We start from the raw sequence: 19,837 nt of genomic DNA, 5'->3' as shown, positions 1-19,837 counted from the left end.
GAGTTGCTGTAGTTGGAGCTGGAAGTGATGCCTCTGGCTGTGGGTAAGCATCTACTGTGTTCAAGTAACTCCAGTGCAGAGGTGAATGAAGCACTGAACTGTAATTTGCTACAGCTAGCTTTGAAAACAGGGCTCCTTGTGAAAACTTACGCAGTGCCAGCCTGCACCGGCTCCCACTGGGACAATGCTTTCTGCTAATTACAGAATGCAGCTTTGTGCATGCACACAGAACAGTTCTCTCTCAGGAACTCCGTTTGAAACAGGAAGAGAGTGAGGTATATGGAGTCAGAAGTGGATGTTTTAAGGTGTCTCCATAGCTATTTGTAGTAGCTTTCACACAACCATGGCAATCTAGCTAAACCACTGAGCAGTTGTCCAAATGGGAGCTGTGTCAGGTGTTGGTACTGCAGAGGGAGACAGATCTCCTGGGAAATTGAGGATAAATTAACGTACTGTGGTGTAAGCATCTTTGCACTAGGTTCATTTTGGTTTGTTAGTTTGGTTTGGTTTGGGTTGGGTTGGGTTGGGTTGAGTTGGTTTGGTTCTGGTTTTGGTTTTTTGAGACAGGGTTTCTCTGTGTGTAGCCTTGGCTGTCCAGGACTCGATTTGTAAGTGCTGAGTAATTACTGCTAACTGCAGTTATTGCCGCCGAAATCCAGTGTACAACAATCTTAATCTTCAGCATGGTATGAAACAGCTAATCCCTTCTGTTCTTCTCCCCACCCTGAGAAGATTATGTCCTTTGTTTTCTAAATTAAATGCTAGCATTCTGTATTGGAAAGAAAAGTCAAGAGTCCTGGGAATCAAAGCGCATACATGAGGTTCTTGCCCAGTTATTTCAGCCTCTGGCCATCTAGGACCAAGGGCAGGTGAGGTGATCCAGTGAGCCTAGGAGCCCAAAGGAAGAAACTAGCCATGTATAATGTGTTTGAAATCAGTTTGCCAAACATGAAGGTTTTCTCGCATTTGAGGGCCGAGAACAATGTTAGAAATGTAATTAGGTTGGTGGAAAGAACGTATGAAAGGCAGCATTCTAGCCACTTATAGAAAGAACCAATGTTGGTGAGCACCATGGTGTCTGCAAAGGATCCTTACAGTGAGGGTCTGGACTGATGGGAGAGAAAGGATCTGTTTTCTTCAGGGACATGGCCTCTAAGAAGTTACCTGTGCTCTAGCAGATTGTCCTACAACCATGTGTATACAGGCAGAGCTAAGCGGACTCAGTGGGTTTTTTTTAAGAGAACACGTGAAGTTTGAAAATAACGAAGTAGTAGGTAGGTGATAAATTGGAAGGGAGGAAAAGGGGGTCATATTTGATGAAAAAGTATTATATTTGTGTATGAATTTCTCAGGACCCTCTGGATCCTTCTATTTCCCCATTCTTCCATATTTCCCTCACCTAAAGTCCCAATAGGAAGTCCCTGCATCTATCCCAATCTCCTGGTAAGTGAAGACTTTCATGGGCCATTCCTTTTGGGCTAGTGTTCAATTATAAGTGAGTATATACCATGTGAGTCTTTCTGGGTCTGGGTTAACTCACTCAGGATGATCATTTCTAGTTTCATCCATTTTCCCGTAAATTTCAGGATTTCCTTGTTCTTAATAGCTGAGTAGGAGGAATGTAGCATTTCATTCAGCAAAATATAAATGCAATAAAATAAAATAAAAATAAATTGTGTAAAACTACATACAACAACCACAACGCATCATACAACAGTGTAGAATGACAGATGCCACTTAAAATACTTTTTTTTGTGTGATTCTAAGCCTGATTCTATTATATAAAGTTGGCAAGACTACTTTTGTCTTAGAAGTCAGGAAAGTGCTTTTGGCGGTGGGTAGAGATTAGAGGGGATACCAGGTACATTTCTGGGCTACTTTTATGTTTTTTTGCAACGTGGATGCTAGCACATATCTATTTGCTTGGTAATAATGTATTACAGAATACTTAAGACTTATAAAGTAAATCTTGAATTAGCTTGCCCATCAAGGATTGGGCTCCTAAGAGCTAAGATCCTTAGGATCTCTGCCTAGCTTAGTAGGTACATTTCTGGAGTAAAGAAAACTAAGTTGAACATTGAGACCACTTTTACAGAAAAGCAGGATGGAGCAGAAAATGGTAGGGATCTCCTGGTTCCAGGGATTGAAGCAAATCTCGCATCATGGGAGAGCTAAGGCTAATACCAGGCAGCCATCTGCTGAGAGTTCAGCTCTGTCCTAGTTAACACTTGAGGGCTATACTGCCTCCTCTCTTTTGGGATGCCTTCCACAATGTGAGTGTGTGGAGAGACAAGTTAGGCCACGGCATCCTGCCTGGTTCTCTATGGAGGAGTCATTCTAGTTTCCCAAAAGAATGACCTACCAGACCATAGACTCCAACCTCAGCTGTTGGCCTCTGTGAAAAGCGGTTGGCTTCATGGGGCATGGTAATAAAGAGAGGCTTCTGGAAAGAGTGGGGGCTAAACAGGAGCAATGTTGATGCAGAAAGCAGTCCTAGAGAGGAGGGTTAATGGTTTGGTGGTTGTTGTTGTTGTTGTTGTTGTTTGGCTTTTGTGACACAGCAGGATGGAGCATGATAGGAGTCTGAATAGGTAATGGAAAGGGTTGTGAAGATGGGGGAGTCTGAGGATTGGGGTGTATGGAAGCCAAGTCAGGCAGTCAGGGACAAAAGAGACGAGAGTGAGGAACTCACCATACGCCTGCTCATAGATAGACTCTTCACTTTTCAAGCACAGTCACACCGATGGTGATGTGTGAATCCTAAGATAACTCTTGGAGGTGGGCATTCGAGGCTCAGTGTTCGTTAACTGGACTCCAAATACTGGAGCTGTGGGCCCCTGTCGGTATACCAACCCACATGAAGTGGTCAATAAGGAGGGAAATGCTTGCTTTCAATCAAGGTCTGTCCAAAGTGGGGAATGGATTCAGAAAGATAAAAACCAAATCTACCCCTAGACTTGTGTCTGCTTCCCAGACAAGCTGGTCTGCCGATGAGCAGGAGGTGTGCTTAACGCTAGGACAAAGGTACTACCTACTATGTGCCCAGGGTTAGCATTTAGCGTAGCCCCACTGAGGGTGAACAGTTGCCATCTTGTTTCTCTCTGAAAGCTGTCTTAGGACAACATGGTCAATCTGCCAGAGTGTCAGATGAGGAATGAGTTGGGAAGGCATTGTTAAAATGGGTTAGGATTGCATCTGGTTGTTTTCTTGGCACAGGCAGCCTGGACATTAGAAAGTGCAAAGGTGTGACCATATTCCAACAAGGGTCTAGGAGAACCTTAGAAGAAATGTGGTTTTACGCATACACAGAGTGGTGGTTTCTGGTAGCATTTTTTTAAAAGGTGAAACTGTAAGTGGAAGTTTCTTGATCTTGCACCAGCTGAAGAAGAAATATAAACAAATAACTAAACCCACTCCTGCCTCTGCACACCTTGATTGCTCTCCTAGAGTTTCATTTGCAGAACAGGCAGAGCCCTGTGTGGCCCATGTGTTCTGACTTCACCCACGAGGGGTGATTTATAGCAGAGTGATCTCAGGTATTGGTTTATGTGATGCTCAAAGAGGAAAAGAAGGTAGTCATGGAGCAGAATCCCACTTCCAAGTCAGGCTGGGCTTACAGGATGGCCAGGATAAAGAATTCTTCCCAGGTTATGTGCAAGTCAGAAGCTTAGACAGATCAATAGTATAGGATACCCTTAAGCATGAGTAGAGCCATAGCTGGGATAACCTCTGTTGGCCCTAGCTCTTCGGCTCCTGTTCACCCAGATCTTGATACTGCTCTCTATGGGTCAGTTGCTCTTGCCTTATCCATCTCCCTTATGGAGGGGGGACAATTTCCCTCTCCATAACAATTTCTTGGATGTTCTAGGACTTACGAGATCGCTCTCTCCTGTTAGCATGTGGTTGACAGCCTATTAAACCTCTCTACACTCAGTTTCCCACCAGTTAAATGGGGTGGCAGGAACCAGTATTTTTTTTTTACAGGGCCATGGAGAGGACAAAATAAAATTCCAGTGATTAAAGTCCTCCCCGCGCCTGCTATAAGAAGTGCATTATAGTAAGTCATGGGGCTTCTGTGACCAACAAGAAGCCTTGTCTTTGCATGTGCTTCCATGTCTCGGTCAGTCTCAGAGCCGTTCCCATGCAGTGGGCTTAGCACTACAAGTTACCTGCTTGTCTTACAGTTTGAGTTCTTTACATCCTGATTGCATCCCCCTCCTTCATTCTCTCTTTATCCCCTCTCCCTCCATCATCCCCTCTCCCTCCCTCCCCTAGTCCTCCTCCCCTAACATCTGGCCTCTGCCTATCAAGTACTACTTGTGTCCTCTTCCTCTGCGGCCTGGCAGGGCCACCCTGCCAGGGGGTAAGTGATCAACGTTGGAAGGCCAGAGTCTATATCAGAAGCAGGCCCTGCTCCCCTTAATGTGGGACCCACAAGGAGACTGTGCTGCCTGTCTACTCCATCTGAGCAGAGGGTTTAGGTCCGCATCATCCATGGTCTCTGGTTGGCGCGTCTGTCTCTGTACTGCGATGTGATTATCCTGTATTAAGTGAAGATGATGCTTCAGTGCTGTAGAGCATTTTGGGTGACTGTTCAGGCAGCAAACTGTCTCTGCCATGTTCTCATTTTGGAGGCCGCTAACCTGCACTTCTAGTCCACTCAAGTAATTAAGTTTCATTCCTTCTCAAGTCTCTCATGAGGTTGAAGACCAGGTAGTTTAGTCCTACAATTAACCTTAGCTGTTTAGGGGTTAAGATAGACGTTTTGAGCTGACAGAGATGAGATATGACAGATATTGGTTCTCATTCAAAATTTTAGACTCACCAAGATAGGAAAGATGTTTTCTACAAGGTTGCCAAATACAATTAGGCAAAACACCGTGAATGTAACATTCATATAATCCCTGAATGATTCATGGTTCTTCTTGCTGTATGTAATTTTTTATTTATGTATAATAATATAAATGTATATGCCAAAAAAAGGAAGTGCATTATTTAAAACCCAACAGAAGCTGCTGACCACTTGGTTTAAAGAACGTGGCCCTGAGACGTTAAAGGAAGCAGGTTATGTTGAGAATGTGCTACCTAGATGAGTATTTGAAGGAAACCAGGCAAAGCAAATGAAAGGTCCCCAGTGCTTTGCTGGGACCGTTAGTGGGTTAGGATCCAGTTCTGAGCCGCAATCTTCAACGCAAGGGCATTGCTTGGTGGTACCTATGTGTCCCAAGTTCCCAGGGTCATTAAAATACATCTGAGTGATTCCACAAGCTGCAGTGGCAGGTGTAATACAACTTCAAAAAGTGAGATTTATTTGGCAAATAGAGTTCCTTCTCTGGTCAGGAGGAATGGACAAATTCTGGCCCTTCAGGGACTCATCCTCAATTCTTCACATGGCCTAAGATGGACAACTCTGCCTCCTCGATATTCTTCCCTTGATTTAAAAATAAAATTTAAAGGGAAATGAAAGCCATGTGTTTCTGAAAATTTACACGTAGTTTATCAATTTACACGTAGTTTGGGGGCAATGTTTGAAGTCTAATAAGACTAATAAGAACATGAGAGGCTTTGAAAAGTGTTCCAAGAGTAAAAATAATAATCCTAATATATTGCTTAAAACTCTCAAGTCCCACAGGTTCAAAATTGACTTAATACTCTGCACCCAAGAGATTTGAATTGTTACTGGAGTTAATTGTCTCTTGCTATGGGGATTTACAGACAAGAGAAAGAAGCCACATGGAGGGTCACTAACATTCATTATGAAGTTTGCTTCATACCCATGCCTATATCTCTGGAGACTTCCAGGACCTTCTCAGCCTGACCTTAGACAGGATCCTCCACCCTGACCCTCCCACTCTCAGTCTGGCAGTAGCAGTAAGTTGAGCTGGCTTATGCACTGAATATTGGACCCAGAGCCCTCTTTGAATGAGTCTTTTGCAGGGAACATAATCTATTCTATAAATAAGTGATGTGCTATTAGATGGCCAAACAGTGGCATGGAAATAGAACAACTTTGGTGAATGCAAAAGCCAAAAAAACACAAAAACAAAATCAAAGCAAATAAAAAGCCAACAGCCTTGGGCTGCCCTGAAACTGTCTACGTTTGTTGTCTGGCGACCTCTTGTGGTGAAATCGTTGCTAGCATGTGCGAATCGGTGCTTTCAGCCAAGCCATCCCATGTTACATTTTCCTACATTCCCTTCCCGCTGTTTTGTCGCTCACATTAAGCAAGGAGCAAGAATCAGTTGCAAGCATCCAGGATAAAGTGGTGCACCTGACTGGCTACAATTTAACAAATGTGACTCGGGGTTTTCTCTTCCAGGGAGCCTCTGATATATTGCCTGTAGCAAGAAGAGGGGTCCAACATGAAGGAAAACATGTCATCTGCACTTGCTCTCATCCTACTTTTCCTCCACATCAGCCTTCTGAATGGTAAGGGACACTCTTCTTGCTCTCCTTGCCTGGGCTGTTTATCAGGGAGTGGGGAAGCTGTTACAATGCAGTTGTGAGATAGGAAAATGTTCGTGTCGTGTGCTGCTACTAAATCATTTGCCATGCTTCTGCATTAAAATTAATGCAAAATCTTGTCCCTATATTCTCTCTCTCTCTCTCTCTCTCTCTCTCTCTCTCTCTCTCTCTCTCTCTCTCTCTCTCTTCTCTCTCTCTCTCTTCTCTCTCTCTCTCTCTCTCTCTCTCTCTCTCTCTCTCTCTCTCTCTCTCTCTCTCTCTTTTCCCTTTTTGAGAGTGAACTGAGAGGGCCCTGGAGAATGGCAGGACCTGAGCTGCCATCCGGAGTCTTTACAGTTACTAGCTGTGTGATTTGAACCATGTGCATGTATGTCTCTCCATGATTTTAATTTCTCCAAGGGAGAGCAGTGATATTTCACAAACTTCAGATGAAATAATATATATGAAGATGCTTTTGGAAAATCATAAAGTAAGATAAGGGATTGTCGTTACAAGGTGGAGAGCAACTGTAACTGCTTCCAGTATGTGTGCTATTATTAAGACGAACAGAAGCCATAGCTAAATTCTAGGGTGTGTGACTGTCAACAAAGGTTTCCGCTTCTACTTCTATGTCTTTTCAGGGATATATACTTCTGAATGTACCCATGTGCATACCAGATGCTTATAGTACAGGACTGTAAATGGTTCTGTGTGAGTATGTGTTTGTGTGTGTGTGGACATGAGTGAGTAATCTCTATTTAGGTGTGTGTCTACCACGTGTGTGTGTGTGTGTGTGTGTGTGTGTGTGTGTGTGTGTGTGTGTGCGCCCCACCATCATTGTGCCTTTGCATGTACTTCTCTCTGGGTGTGTTTTATATGTGTGGTAGGCATGTGTGTACTTACTTCTGATGGGGAACCACTGTAGGCAAGGATCTGCCTTTCTTGGACTTGTATACTATGCCTTAGGTGTCTGTTCACTGAGATAGTCCATAAAGTTTGTTTCCTCAGGGGGCATGAAAATAACATTGGGCTAGTAGTAATTTTACAGCCTTGTCCTTTCCCCTTGAAAGTTGTTGGTTTAGTTTTCAAGACAGGGTTTCTCTGTATGGCCCTGGCTGTCCTAGAATGCTCTCTGTAGACCAGACTGTCCTCAAACTCAGAGATCCAATTAGCTGTGACTCTGAGTGCTGGGATTAAAGACACATACCACCATGTCCTGCTAGTTTGGAGGTTTTTATAATTAATATTTCTCTCTACATCACATGTTTCTCCTCATCCATGACAGAAATAAACAAAAATAAGATCTTATATTTTTGCAATGGTTCCCAACAGCATTATCCTGACAAAAATCTTCCTTGGAGAATAAACAATACTCCAAACATTGGTGGATCCACACCAGGCCTGCACAGATTCTTTTCAACAGTTCTGTGAGCTACTGCCACACTCTGCCAACACTGGCCGGCCAACCTTCATTCCATAGCCCCATCTGGTGCACCATACTAGACTGTCCATTAAATTCTTCCTGGATAGATTCCATACAGACCCCCTTCTAACCCATGTTCCCTTTGCCATGATCTCCCTGGGTGACCTGCTCTGCCTGGATGGGTGGTCAGCTAAAGTTTCACTCTGACAGCCTGCATGAAAGATTGAATAGATGTGGGAAGAGACACAGAAGACCCCTGAGTTGCTACCACCAACTGAAAGTAAAATTTTTCTACTCTTGAATTTAGCATTGGTTCCTCAAGCAGGGAAAAAAACAGGAAAATGAGATGTATAGTCAGTTATGGTTGGTTCCCCAAGGCATCATGACAAAATTCCAAGGTTCTTCTGTTCTTTTCAACATAAGAGCCAAGCAAGGGGTTTAGAGATCAGCTTGCCAAGAGCTCTGGAGATTAAGCAAGTGAAATTTCCAGCCCCTTGGCCACAGCGCCTCTTGCAGGACTTCCTCCTTGTAGCCTGACAGCAGGGACAGCTCTTACCTAATCATGGTAGCTCCTCACTCTCAGAGTGGACCTACCCCCATCCTACCTCTTAACATACCACCTGCTTAGTAAAGATCCATGGGAATACAAGGAAGTTGTGGGCCACCCACTCGTAAAAGGAATCAAAGGAAGGGGAAGAATGTAAATACAAGAGGAGATGAAACATCAGGATTCAGAAACCAACGAAAGGAAGAATCAGGAGGACCTTAGTCTGTAGAGTGCTCAGCCCCAGGTAGGACATGTGCTTTGCACCCACACCCACAAGGCTCAGGGGCCATTCAGGGAGAGGAGATGGAATGACTGTAAGATCCGGAGGCCAAGAAAGAGTGTCTTTTGGATGCATGGCAGGGCCACTGTGATCATAATTGCACAGTAGCTGAGGTTGCTTGCAGGTGACCTGCACAAGGTCAAGCCAAACAACAGTCCAGCGCAGAAAAGGGGCGGGCTCCGGAGTCCCCGTGGCTACCTGAAGCAGCGTTGACAGCTGGCAGCTGGGCTGTGGGGTCGGGAGGAGGGCTAAAGATAGATCTGGGGAGAGTTAGGGAGAGAGGTGGGGAGTGAATATGTTCAAAAATACATTGTATGCCTATGTAGAGGTTTTAAAGAGTTAATAAAAATATATTTTGAAAAATAAGATCAATAGGGCAAGGCTGCACAGAGTCAAGAGAGAGGAGAAGGCAAGAAAGGGAGAAGACAAAGGCAGAAGGAATGCCGTTGCCCCGGGACACCCAGATCAGGGGCCATAAGTGATGCAATAAAGACCGGGGTGGGGCTGGTGCTGAGGGGGTACCAGAAAAGTGCAGATGCCTGAGCAGAGAGGAGAAAGCCATACACTGACGATAGCATGCACACAGGCCATTTGGCACTGGGGAAGACAACGCCTTATATGCTAACCCTAGTGCTTACTAGACTCTGTGGGAAGAGGGGACTACACAGTCTCCACATATATCCATCCCTCGTCCCTCAGACTCAGTCTTCACTGAAATTGTTGTCACTGGTCTCTGCCAAAGTTGCTGATGACTCCATCTCACAAAACAAACATACACCGCCACCAACCATCACCTAGGTGTCCTGCTGGCACTGGAATAGCACAGAGGAGTACAGTTGGCTGCTGATGCCATGGCCTTTCTGAACAAGGCACTGAGACCTCTTCACTGACCAGGCGGTCAATAATCTGCCTCTGTTGCTAGCAGCTCACATGAACTCTAATAAGTGGTGGCTTTTTGTTTTGTTTTGTTTTGTTTTGTTATAGGACAATCACCACCTGGAAAACCTCAGGTCCACAAATGCCGTTCCCCTGACAAGGAAACATTCACCTGCTGGTGGAAGCCAGGGACAGACGGAGGACTTCCCACCAATTATACACTGACTTACAGCAAAGAAGGGTAAAGCGCGATTTTTCTTTACTAGTAAACCCCACCAGAGCACTCACACTCCCCTGGCCCACATTACATTGGTTCTACACTGGAAACCCCTGCTTTCCCAGCTTTATATAAGCAAGGCTTGTACCAGCAGGAAAGGGACCCAATGTCTCCGCCCATCCTGTTCTATAAAGGTTTTTAGAGAACAGCCTTCAAATGCACATTGACCAGCAGCAGTATAATATTAACCAAGTTTCCAATTTTCTGTCACAAGCTGAGATTGCAGCCCAAGTCACCATTCCCTAAGTGTTGGCTAATCTTAGCTGCTCATCCCTAAAGCACAAGCCAATTGCAGAGTTATATTTTTAATATTTTATTAATTTATTCATATTACATCTCAATTGTTATCCCATCCCTTGTATCCTCCCATTCCTCCCTCCCTCCCGCTTTCCCACTACTCCCCTCCCCTATGACTGTGACTGACGGGGACCCCCTCCCCCTGTATATGCTCATAGGGTATCAAGTCTCTTCTTGGTAGGCTGCTCTCCTTCCTCTGAATGTCACCAGGCCTCCCCACCAAGGGGATGTGGTCAAAAAAGGGCACCAGAGTTCCTGTGAAAGTCAGTCCCCACTCTCCACTCAACGGTGGAGAATGTCCTGTCCATCATCTAGATCTGGGTAGGGGTTTGAAGCTTACTGCCCATATTGTCCTTGGCTGGTGTCATAGTTTGAGCAGGACCCCTGGGCCCAGATCCACCCATCATAATGTTCTTCTTGTAGGTTTCTAGGACCCTCTGGATCCTTCCATTTCCCCATTCTCCCATGCTTCTCTTGCCTAAAGTCCCAATAGGATGTCCTCCCCCCTGACCCACTTTCCTGGTAAGTGAAGACTTTCATGGGACATGCCCCTTGGGCTAGTGTCTAGATATAAGTGAATATATACCGTTTGACTCTTTCTGCTTCTGGGTGAACTCACTCATTATCATCATTTCTAGTTCAATCCATTTGTCCACAGATTTCAGGAAATCTTTGTTTTTAATAGCTGAGTAAATAAATAACCTTTAAAGACAAACCCCTTGAGGATTTTTTTTTAGCAAATTGCTGATCTAAAAGATACACTCTCAACCAGTCATGGGAGCACACATCTGTAATCCCAGAATTCTGAAGGCTGAGGCAGGAAGACCACAAGTTCAAAGCCAGCCTGGGCTACTTAGAGAACCACTATTTAAAACACAACACAATTCGTGATCTCCTGGAGGGCATAGCTAAATGTAACGTTGCTATGATGGCATAAATTCACAATGAGCCCTTCCTAGAAATCCTAAAGGAGCCATAGAAATATTTTTTAATGTGTTACTGACAAAGAGAGCCATGGCAATTTCCAGGGATGGCTTGTCCACAAAACTGTCCTTGCATCTGGGATCCAAAAAGGCATGGCCTAAATACTTAAAGAAGTCGCGATTGAAGCAGCCTCCAACCCCAGTGTGGTGTGATTAGAGTGGGGGTTGTTAACATGTGGGCAATTTAATGAGCCAATGGGGCCACTTCACTCTGTTGCTTGCTTGACACTATCTAAAGTACACTGGCATCAGTGTGTCTCCACCTGAATCCTTTTTATAAATTGTACCCCCAGCATGTTTGTGTAACCAGCACTGCATTATGGATGACCCCATAATGTGAATATGTATTAAGCAAGGTCTCAACTGCCTAAGGCTACCCAGTGGTGGTACCTTGGCATGAGTGTGCCTTGGCCACTGGTCGCTCAGGAGGACAAACTGCAAGGTTTGTATAAACACCTGCAGGAAAGAAGGATTGGTGAGCAGCGGAGCACTGAGGTGCTAAACTAATTCCTACTATTTCCTCTAACACACTTCTTTCCCTCGACCCCATCTGGTATGGGTAGAACACAGAGCCACAGGAACCCTTTTTTTTTCCTCCTTTCATTCTTGTTCTTTGAGTGCCTTATCCTCAAAATCTAGTAAAACTAATCTATTAAGAACAAAAGCTAGACTCTTGTTTTCTTACTCCCTCTTAATGCATTACTCGTTGCAGAGAGAGAAGCATCTACGAATGTCCAGACTACAGAACCAAAGGCCCCAATTCCTGCTTCTTTAGCAAGCAGTACACGTCCATATGGAAAATATACATCATCACAGTAAATGCCACCAACCAGATGGGAAGCAGTACCTCAGACCCACTGTATGTGGATGTGACTTACATAGGTAAGGGAAAGGGAAGTGGGCGGGGAATTCGTTACTGTTACATAATTATCAAAAGTCAGACTCCATCTGAGGCTTCTTGGCTCATGGGTGGATTCCAGTGAAGAAAGGTGAGAGCGCTCAGAGCATCTTTGTTGAGGGAGCATTTCACACCAACAGTGTTAATTCTTCACAATAAAATTCATCCTTGGGACTCTATGTTCTCATCTTTCTCCTCAACTCTAATCTTCCTGTCTTAGACCCAGCATGAGTATTCTGTGGGCCTCCCTCCGCCCTCTGCCAGCAACTGTCTTGCCCTTGTTACCAGTCCAATGTCTTTTCTTGTTTGGGGAGGGTGTGGTGGCGATGGGACCCACAGCTGGGCATGAAGGCAAGCACTCCCACTGAGCGTCCTCAACAGCTCCTTCTCTGTCTTTTTCTTCTCCTTGGAAATGAAGGTCTTTAAAAAGGATCTGATTTCTGTAGCCACAGGAACAATTCCAAAAGCTTTGACTGACCCTCAGCTCTCAACAATATCATGTCTACTTCATTATTAATTTGAGATATTATTAAACAAGGACTAGAGGGGTGATGGAAGGATAGCTTAACGATAGGATGCTGCCTAGAATACATTTAAAAAGCCCTGGGTTTAAGTATCCCCAAAATATTATAATAAGAATAAGAATAATAACAGCAACAACAACAGCAATAGGAAGGAAGTAGTAACCGGCTGAAGGTTAAGGTGACTTACATAGTGTTTGGAGAAGGCAGTCATGAGTTAATCAATCTGAGAGATGTCCCTTGCTTTGCATGATCAGCATTATGCAGCAGGGCAATTAAGCAGAGCAGCAATGACTTTTGTGGTTTGGCACAGGCAATAAATAAACTCCTGGGAGAATAGATAGAATCAGGAATATGAGGTTTATTATCTGCCTTAGATAATCATTCATGAAGCAGTTAATACGGTTTGAAATTACTCAAGTCTTCCTAAGTTAAGAAATATCATTCAATAAAACAAAGCAGGCCCAGGCCTTACTGTATTCACACATCTCCCTCCAAACTTCATGTCTTCACTTTTGTTTGTTTATTTCTTGTTTGTTCTTAATAACACAGTGAGCCAAATTAATGCCACCCATATGGAATCTTGCAATGAGGCATGAGCAAACAGCAAGTTACCACCCCCCCCAAAGAAAAGTGATTTTCCCCCTCCTATAGCCTGCAACTGCCAGTAGCTCTTCAGCTACGAGTGGAACCTCAAGAGCACCTCCCCCTACATATTAGAAATTATGACTGATTTGATCTCGTTCAGATCCTTTACCGATAGCCATGGCAGCTGTGAATCCATGTGTACAATAGCCATGGCATGTCCACAAGACAGTATTCACAACCTCTCCTCCTCATCCTCTGGCTGTTCCATTCTTTCTCCCCCGTCTTCCATGATGTTTCAAGAGCCTGGAGGAGAGGGAGCTGAGACAGATGCTTTGTCCTCAGCTGCCCACTCACTCATGACTGAAGAACATGTTATTGACCAACAGGAAAGACAAGGTGTGACAAGGCAACAGCCTAGTTATTTCACTCTTAGGAAAGCAGTTTCATGGCCCATTCTTGGAGGAATCTGAGAGTAAGTGCTTCGCAAGCACCTCCTTCGATTACTTTTAACTGTAGTAAAATACATAAAACAAAATCATTGCTTTAAAATCATAGTAAGCCACGTAATTTGTGGCATTCATTCATTCAGCAAGTTACCTGCCCACTAGCTGAGTCTAGATCCCACCTTGGTGGGGTGGGAAGGGACAGGGATGAGGAAAGGGTATTTAATTGTTTCAAAATAAAAGCTACCTCTGGGTTTAAAGTTACACTCTTACTGTGTATGTTCCTTCACTCTTCTGCACCTCATTTTTTTCTACCGAAAGAGCACAGTAATATGGGTTCATGACATTTGAGGGAGGGGAATTGAATGACAATGCATTATTCATTGTTTTATTTTTTAATGAAATACTTAAGAAAATAGATTCTTCTCTTATACAGCACATCCCAACCACAGCTTCCCTTCTTTCTCTACTCCTCCTTGATAAGCGTTCAAGAAATGCTAAGCTTTTGCCAGGGGGAATTTAGTAAGCATTTGGTGAATGGATGGATGGATGAATGAATCAGCTACCAAGCTGTTCGAGGGTTACTCAAGAAACACTGTCAAAAAGTCCGTGTGCTGGCCCATATTAACCATTAATATTAATCTGGCAGAGTGAATGTCGTTTTCTACCGGGAGTAATGTATATTTTGATCATTGAATATAGTTAGTTGATGAAATGAAGGCAATGGTCTGTAAACTTGTTACCTGCAAAATCATAAATATAAATGGGTGATGCACAAAAAGACGTGCAGTTTCTCTTCATGAAGACGCTTTCTTGCTCCCAGTTAAGGGACATAAATTCTTTCAAATCCCTTTCCCAGTAATCCCTTGTGCCAGCTTCAATTGGAACTTCCATCCCAGTTATCACCACATGGTCATTGCCATCAGGAAAAGAATGCGAATATGCATATAAACATAGCTGGTGGAAAATGGAGAATCCAGCCAAAGCAAAAAAATTACTGTTACCAGTCAAACGCCATCTTCCAGTACAAATATGATTGATCACATAATAAGTGGAAGAAGGTATTTACTATGTCCTTGGGCACTTATAATGCTGTGGGGATACTGGGCTGATAGAAAACACAAGTCATGATAGAAATCAGGAAAGAAGGTCAAAGCAATGAAGGACACTAAAATGTCTTTTGTATCTACAGTTGAGCCAGCGCCTCCTCAGAACCTGACTCTAGAAGTGAAAGAGCTAAAAGACAAAAAAACATATCTGTGGATAAAATGGTCCCCACCCAACATAGCTAATTTAAAAAGTGGTTGGTTTACACTGGAGTACGAAGTCCGATTAAAGTCTGAAGAAGCAGATGAGTGGGAGGTGAGTCAGACAGAAGAATCATGTCCTTCTGCAAGGATAAACCTCTCACAACAGAACAGACCGTTTCTCTAATTGGTTGCCCACCATGCACAGGCATCAGTCCTCCTGGATATGGAAATACCATCTCCCCTCTACTGAGATTGAAAGACATTCATATTCACAGTGCTCACAAAGACAGCTGTGTATGCTGGACAGATTCTCCCTTAGGCTCCCAGTTTACCTCCCTAAGTATGTCTCAAAGACATGCTTCTGAAAGAACACAAACTATAATGATGCTGGAGGTGAGAGAATTTTGGTTTAATATGTCCATTGGCACTATGCTTTGAAAGAAATATTTTGTAACATTTTCAGTGTGCAAAGATAATGCAACAATTACGGGCATTGCGATATTGTGCCCTTAAGTGTCTTAGTGTGTCTCTTCTGAAAAGGGGACATTTGCAAATGTAGTCAAGTTAATAGGCTCTCACATTTTTTAAAGGTAATTATAATCTCTTAATAGCATATAGTAGCTATTCTAAGTATGCCCTATCTCCATTTCTTCAAAACTATCTCTAACAACTGGTTTGTCCAAATCAAAATGTACTCTAGAACAAGTTTTCATGTACTGAGTCCAGGAGGCTGCTTGTTCATCGAGATGACACAGTATTCACTTTTTATTAGTTCTTTGTGTAATCACTGAGCTGTTATCCCTGCTCCTGTTCCTTCTACAACCAGACTTACAATGTGAAGACTTAATTTGAGTCCATTTTAATAACACGCAGCTCAACATACTCTGCAAGTAATTAGTATGACCTTCATACTGCATTCATCCTCATCAGGAGGCATGAACTATCTGGTTGACCTAGTATAAATGATACTAAATCTGAGTCCTAGATTAGGGAAGTAGAAACCTGTTGTCTTTGTTGCTAAACAACATTTTGTTTGTGTACTATTACTTCAACCCACGTGAAGACTTGAATTTCTTACACCTAGTAGTTTTAATACCAGCTAACAATTTTTTGAACCAATTGCTTCATTGGATTTATAAACAAATAACTTCATTATTCTTATATGTATGAGTTGATTTGATAGGAAATACCTATTTCATTAGGTAGAGTTGGAAGCAAGTGAAAATTGTCTTTGTGAGATAGAGACATAGAAAATCTTGTATTTGTTTGTTTGTCTGTTTGTTTTAGTTTTTAGGGTTTCTCTCTGTCACACTAGCTTCCCTGGGCCTCACTGTATAGACCAGGCTAGCCTCAAACTCACAGAAATCTACCTGTTTCACCTTTTACATTTTAGTGAGTGACTTTTTTACAGGAAGAAGGAAAGGATAGATATAGAGTGATGAAAACAGGGAATTCTCTAAGTAAAGCCATGTCTACCTAACTCCACAACACCTTATGGTTTAGACAAAAAGTCTCTTTCCTTATAACAAGTGTCAGAAGTGACTTCTGCTTTTTCTTGTTCCTCCTTAGACCCACTTTACGGGGCAGCAGACACACTTTAAGGTTTTTGACTTATATCCAGGACAAAAGTATTTTGTCCAAACTCGCTGCAAACCAGACCATGGATACTGGAGTAGATGGAGCCAAGAGAATTCCATTGAAATACCCAATGGTAAGTGTTTGTGCTATACTTTTGCCTATATTTATAAATATTATGAACAATAAAACTGTATTAATAGATATTAATATTGAAACTGTTTCGAGCCTTATCTAGAAAAAAATAGTTTGAAATGTAAAGCTTAGAATGTCATCCAAGCACTCACTGGTCATTTAAACTGACCTCCCTATGTGTCTTATGCCTAACTACTATGGATGGATTGCTTTTCATGCCAAGAGCTATAAGTAGAAAGAAGAAAGTCTTGAGCTGAAGAGTTCTGTGTGTGATGTTGGTTGGCTGGTTGGGTCTTGATGATGTTGTATGTGATTAAAGCTCTCTGACTGTTTGTGTTTTAGACATCGCCTTGAAAGACTCGACTGTGTGGATCATTGTGGCTGTGCTCTCTGCTGTCGTCTGTTTGGCTATGGTCTGGGCAGTGGCTCTGAAGGGCTATAGGTACTCAACTGTCCCTCAGCTCTTCTCTCAGTCATGGTTCTTGGGGATAATGACAAAAAGCACTGATACAAAGATGATGGAAACCAGAAAGCAGCCTAAGCACCACATTTCTCCATTAGTCCCAGTACATTTGCTCATACAAAAAAGAGTAATCTTTTATGAGTGGTTTTTTTTAATATTAAAATGTACCTATTTGAATCTAAAACCTCTTCCCACCAAATCAGGACTTAGAGTGGTGAAACTGTGGAAATCTGGCAAAAGCAGCTAACACTAAGAGAGCCAAACAGAACGAATAATCCAGTATCTTGAAATCACCATCCAAAATTAGCCAGCATAAGACATAGTGTGTGTTGCCACAATTGCCTTTTTCATTCACTGTTACTTTCAAACAGGCACAGAATCCAACCTCTTACAGCCCATGCATCAGCTATTTGGGAATTAGAATGGGGAAAAAAAACTCTTTCAACTATTACAGTGAAAAGATGAGTCATTTATCCACTCTCACAAATTATTTTATAGCATGATGACCTGCATCTTTCCACCAGTTCCTGGGCCAAAAATAAAAGGATTCGATACTCATCTGCTGGAGGTAAGTGCCAGAAGCAGAGGATGTAGCATGACACACTGCCTGGTGCTAAGGAAGCTCACAAGTGCACACACAGTCTTCATCAATCCAATCTGGCCCTCTTGATCATCCCTTTCCAGTGGCCTCTCCTCATCAGCATGCGTGCAAACAGAAGGAAGCATTTGGGATGACTGTGTTAGTCACCATATTCTAAAAGTCAGAGGGCAAAAAGGGAAAGCTAAGAAACATCCAAATTCCTGGTGAGGCACTGCCTAGGGCTGTTCCTCAAGATAGAGATGACCATTCTGTTCGAATACTGAGTGTAGAAAGAGAGCTGATATTTTAGCTAACTCACTACCCCATCTCCCTTACACAGGTGTTCAAGCTTCCACTTGAATGTTAATAACCACTGTGACAGAATTTTTGATTGTCCCCATGCTCCATTCCAGCAGTCGGTAGAGCAGAACTATAGGAGCTGGTGTTTTCCAACGCATATGAGACTGATCGTAGACAGAATTAAAGCATTTGTCTCTAGGTTGAAATGCATAGTTTCAATTTGACCTTAACGGTGATATATAGAAAAGCCTTTACCTGTATTTAAAAGTAAATTACAGTTGATGTTATTACCATGAACTTAAGCTTTTTAAAAATTCTTTTTATTATTTATTCTGGTTACATCTCAATGGTTATCCCATCCCTTGTATCCTCCCATTCTTCCCTCCCTCCCATTTTCCCCTTACTCCCCTCCCCTATGACTGTGACTGAGAGGGATTACCTCCCCCTGTATGTGCTCATAGGGTATCAAGTCTCTTCTTGGTAACCTGCTGTCCTTCCTCTGAGTGCCACCAGGTCTCCCCCTCCAGGGGACGTGGTCAAATATGAGGCACCAGAGTTCGTGTGAAAGTCAGACCCCGCTCTCCACTCTACTGTGGAAAATGTTCTGACCATTGGCTAAGCTTGTATAAGAATGTAAAAAGAGAATTTGACTTGTCTTCCAAAATCACTTTGATTGCAACTATTACAGCAAGGACCAGAGTTAAGGAGTTTGGGCCTCTGGTCCAGACATCTTAGCACCACTCTCCAGTCTAGTACTGACCTTTATAAAAGCCAACAGGAATGTCTCGGCTAAGCAAATTGCCTGCTGTCCATCTTACAACTCACCCTGCTAGCCACAGAGACGTCATGATAAATGGCTACTTAAGGGTTACACTTTTTATGTTCCTTCTTTCCTTATCTCTACTGCTCAAAAGAACCCTCACAGATAACGTGGTATTGCTCCCATCATAAAATGCGAGAAGCTGTGGTCCAGTGAGAAAAGTAACCTCTCAAAGCCACATATGATAAGGGATAACAGCCAAGACTTAGGCCCATGGCTTAAGTCAGAGGACTGAGAAGAGAGGGGAAATAAGGAGACACTGAAAGAAAAAAGGGTTGAGGAGGAGGGAGAGAATCAGGAGTAGAGGCAGACAATATGCGATGGGAGGAAGAGAGAGGGGAAAGAAGGAGATGAAAGAAATAGAAAAGGAACGGGAAAAAAAAATGGCATCAGGCGAGAAAGGAAAGGAGAGAAGGAAACTAGTAAGAGGAGGCATGTGCAAAGGAAGAAGAGTGGCAGGAGAAGCCAGAGACAAGGACCAATTCACTGTCACCAGCACTCCAGAAAAGGGGGTGTGGCTAGGAGGATGGGGCTGGAAGGCCAGCCACCACATCTCAGAACTTCTCAGCCCACAGGGACCAGTGTCAGGGGTACACGCAAACACGATGATTTCAAATGCTTCACATGACATTTTCTTTCTTTTTTTTTTTTTCAATTAAAATACAAGGTTTATTTCCAATACTTTGAAAGTGCTATTGCAGGCTGTTTAGGATAAATAAGTTATACAAGTTGATTATTAGCTGATCAGTTCACGGTTATATCAATTGCTGGTCTACTTTTTTTTTCTCCTTTATTAATTTATTCTTGTTACATCTCAATGGTTATCCCATCCCTTGTATCCTCCCATTCTTCCCTCCCTCCCATTTTCCCCTTATTCCCCTCCCCTATGACTGGTCCTGAGGGGGATTACCTCCCCCTGTATATTTTTCATTACACAGTTACACGTTTGTGATACACTGAGTACTACAGTACTTACGCATTAAGTTCATGGCCACTATTAGAGGTAAGGTGGAAAACTAGGAAAGGCATAAAGAAACACAGTTGGTGAATAGTACTCAAAAGCTGCTTCTAGGCGGCCTGACACACGTCTGCCGATGGGGGAAACGGGGAGGGAGGTGGATGTATGAGCTGGCTCAA

The 19,837-nt window shown here is 43.1% G+C and overlaps 1 protein-coding gene across 9 annotated transcripts in view; it reads left to right on the top strand.

Annotated features, from left to right (window-relative positions):
* The window catches only part of PRLR (prolactin receptor), a 175,682-nt gene that overhangs the window by 135,777 nt on the left and 20,068 nt on the right, over positions 1-19,837 (top strand). For all 9 annotated transcript variants that reach the window (XR_014779571.1, XM_084783714.1, XM_084783716.1 and 6 more), the window contains 7 exons: positions 6,320-6,429; positions 9,679-9,811; positions 11,840-12,009; positions 14,770-14,939; positions 16,397-16,538; positions 16,880-16,979; positions 17,499-17,568. Coding sequence is in view for 8 of the 9 variants with exons in the window: in XM_084783714.1 (XP_084639840.1) it covers positions 6,363-6,429; positions 9,679-9,811; positions 11,840-12,009; positions 14,770-14,939; positions 16,397-16,538; positions 16,880-16,979; positions 17,499-17,568 (852 nt within the window). In the remaining variant the exon portion in view is untranslated. The remainder of the gene's footprint in view (positions 1-6,319; positions 6,430-9,678; positions 9,812-11,839; positions 12,010-14,769; positions 14,940-16,396; positions 16,539-16,879; positions 16,980-17,498; positions 17,569-19,837) is intronic.

The sequence above is a fragment of the Acomys minous genome (genome assembly GCF_964271855.1).
Source record: "Acomys minous genome assembly, chromosome: 5".
Lineage (NCBI taxonomy): Eukaryota > Metazoa > Chordata > Mammalia > Rodentia > Muridae > Acomys > Acomys minous.
The sequence above is the reverse complement of the archived record's forward strand: the minus strand, read 5'-3'. Positions and strand labels throughout refer to the sequence as shown.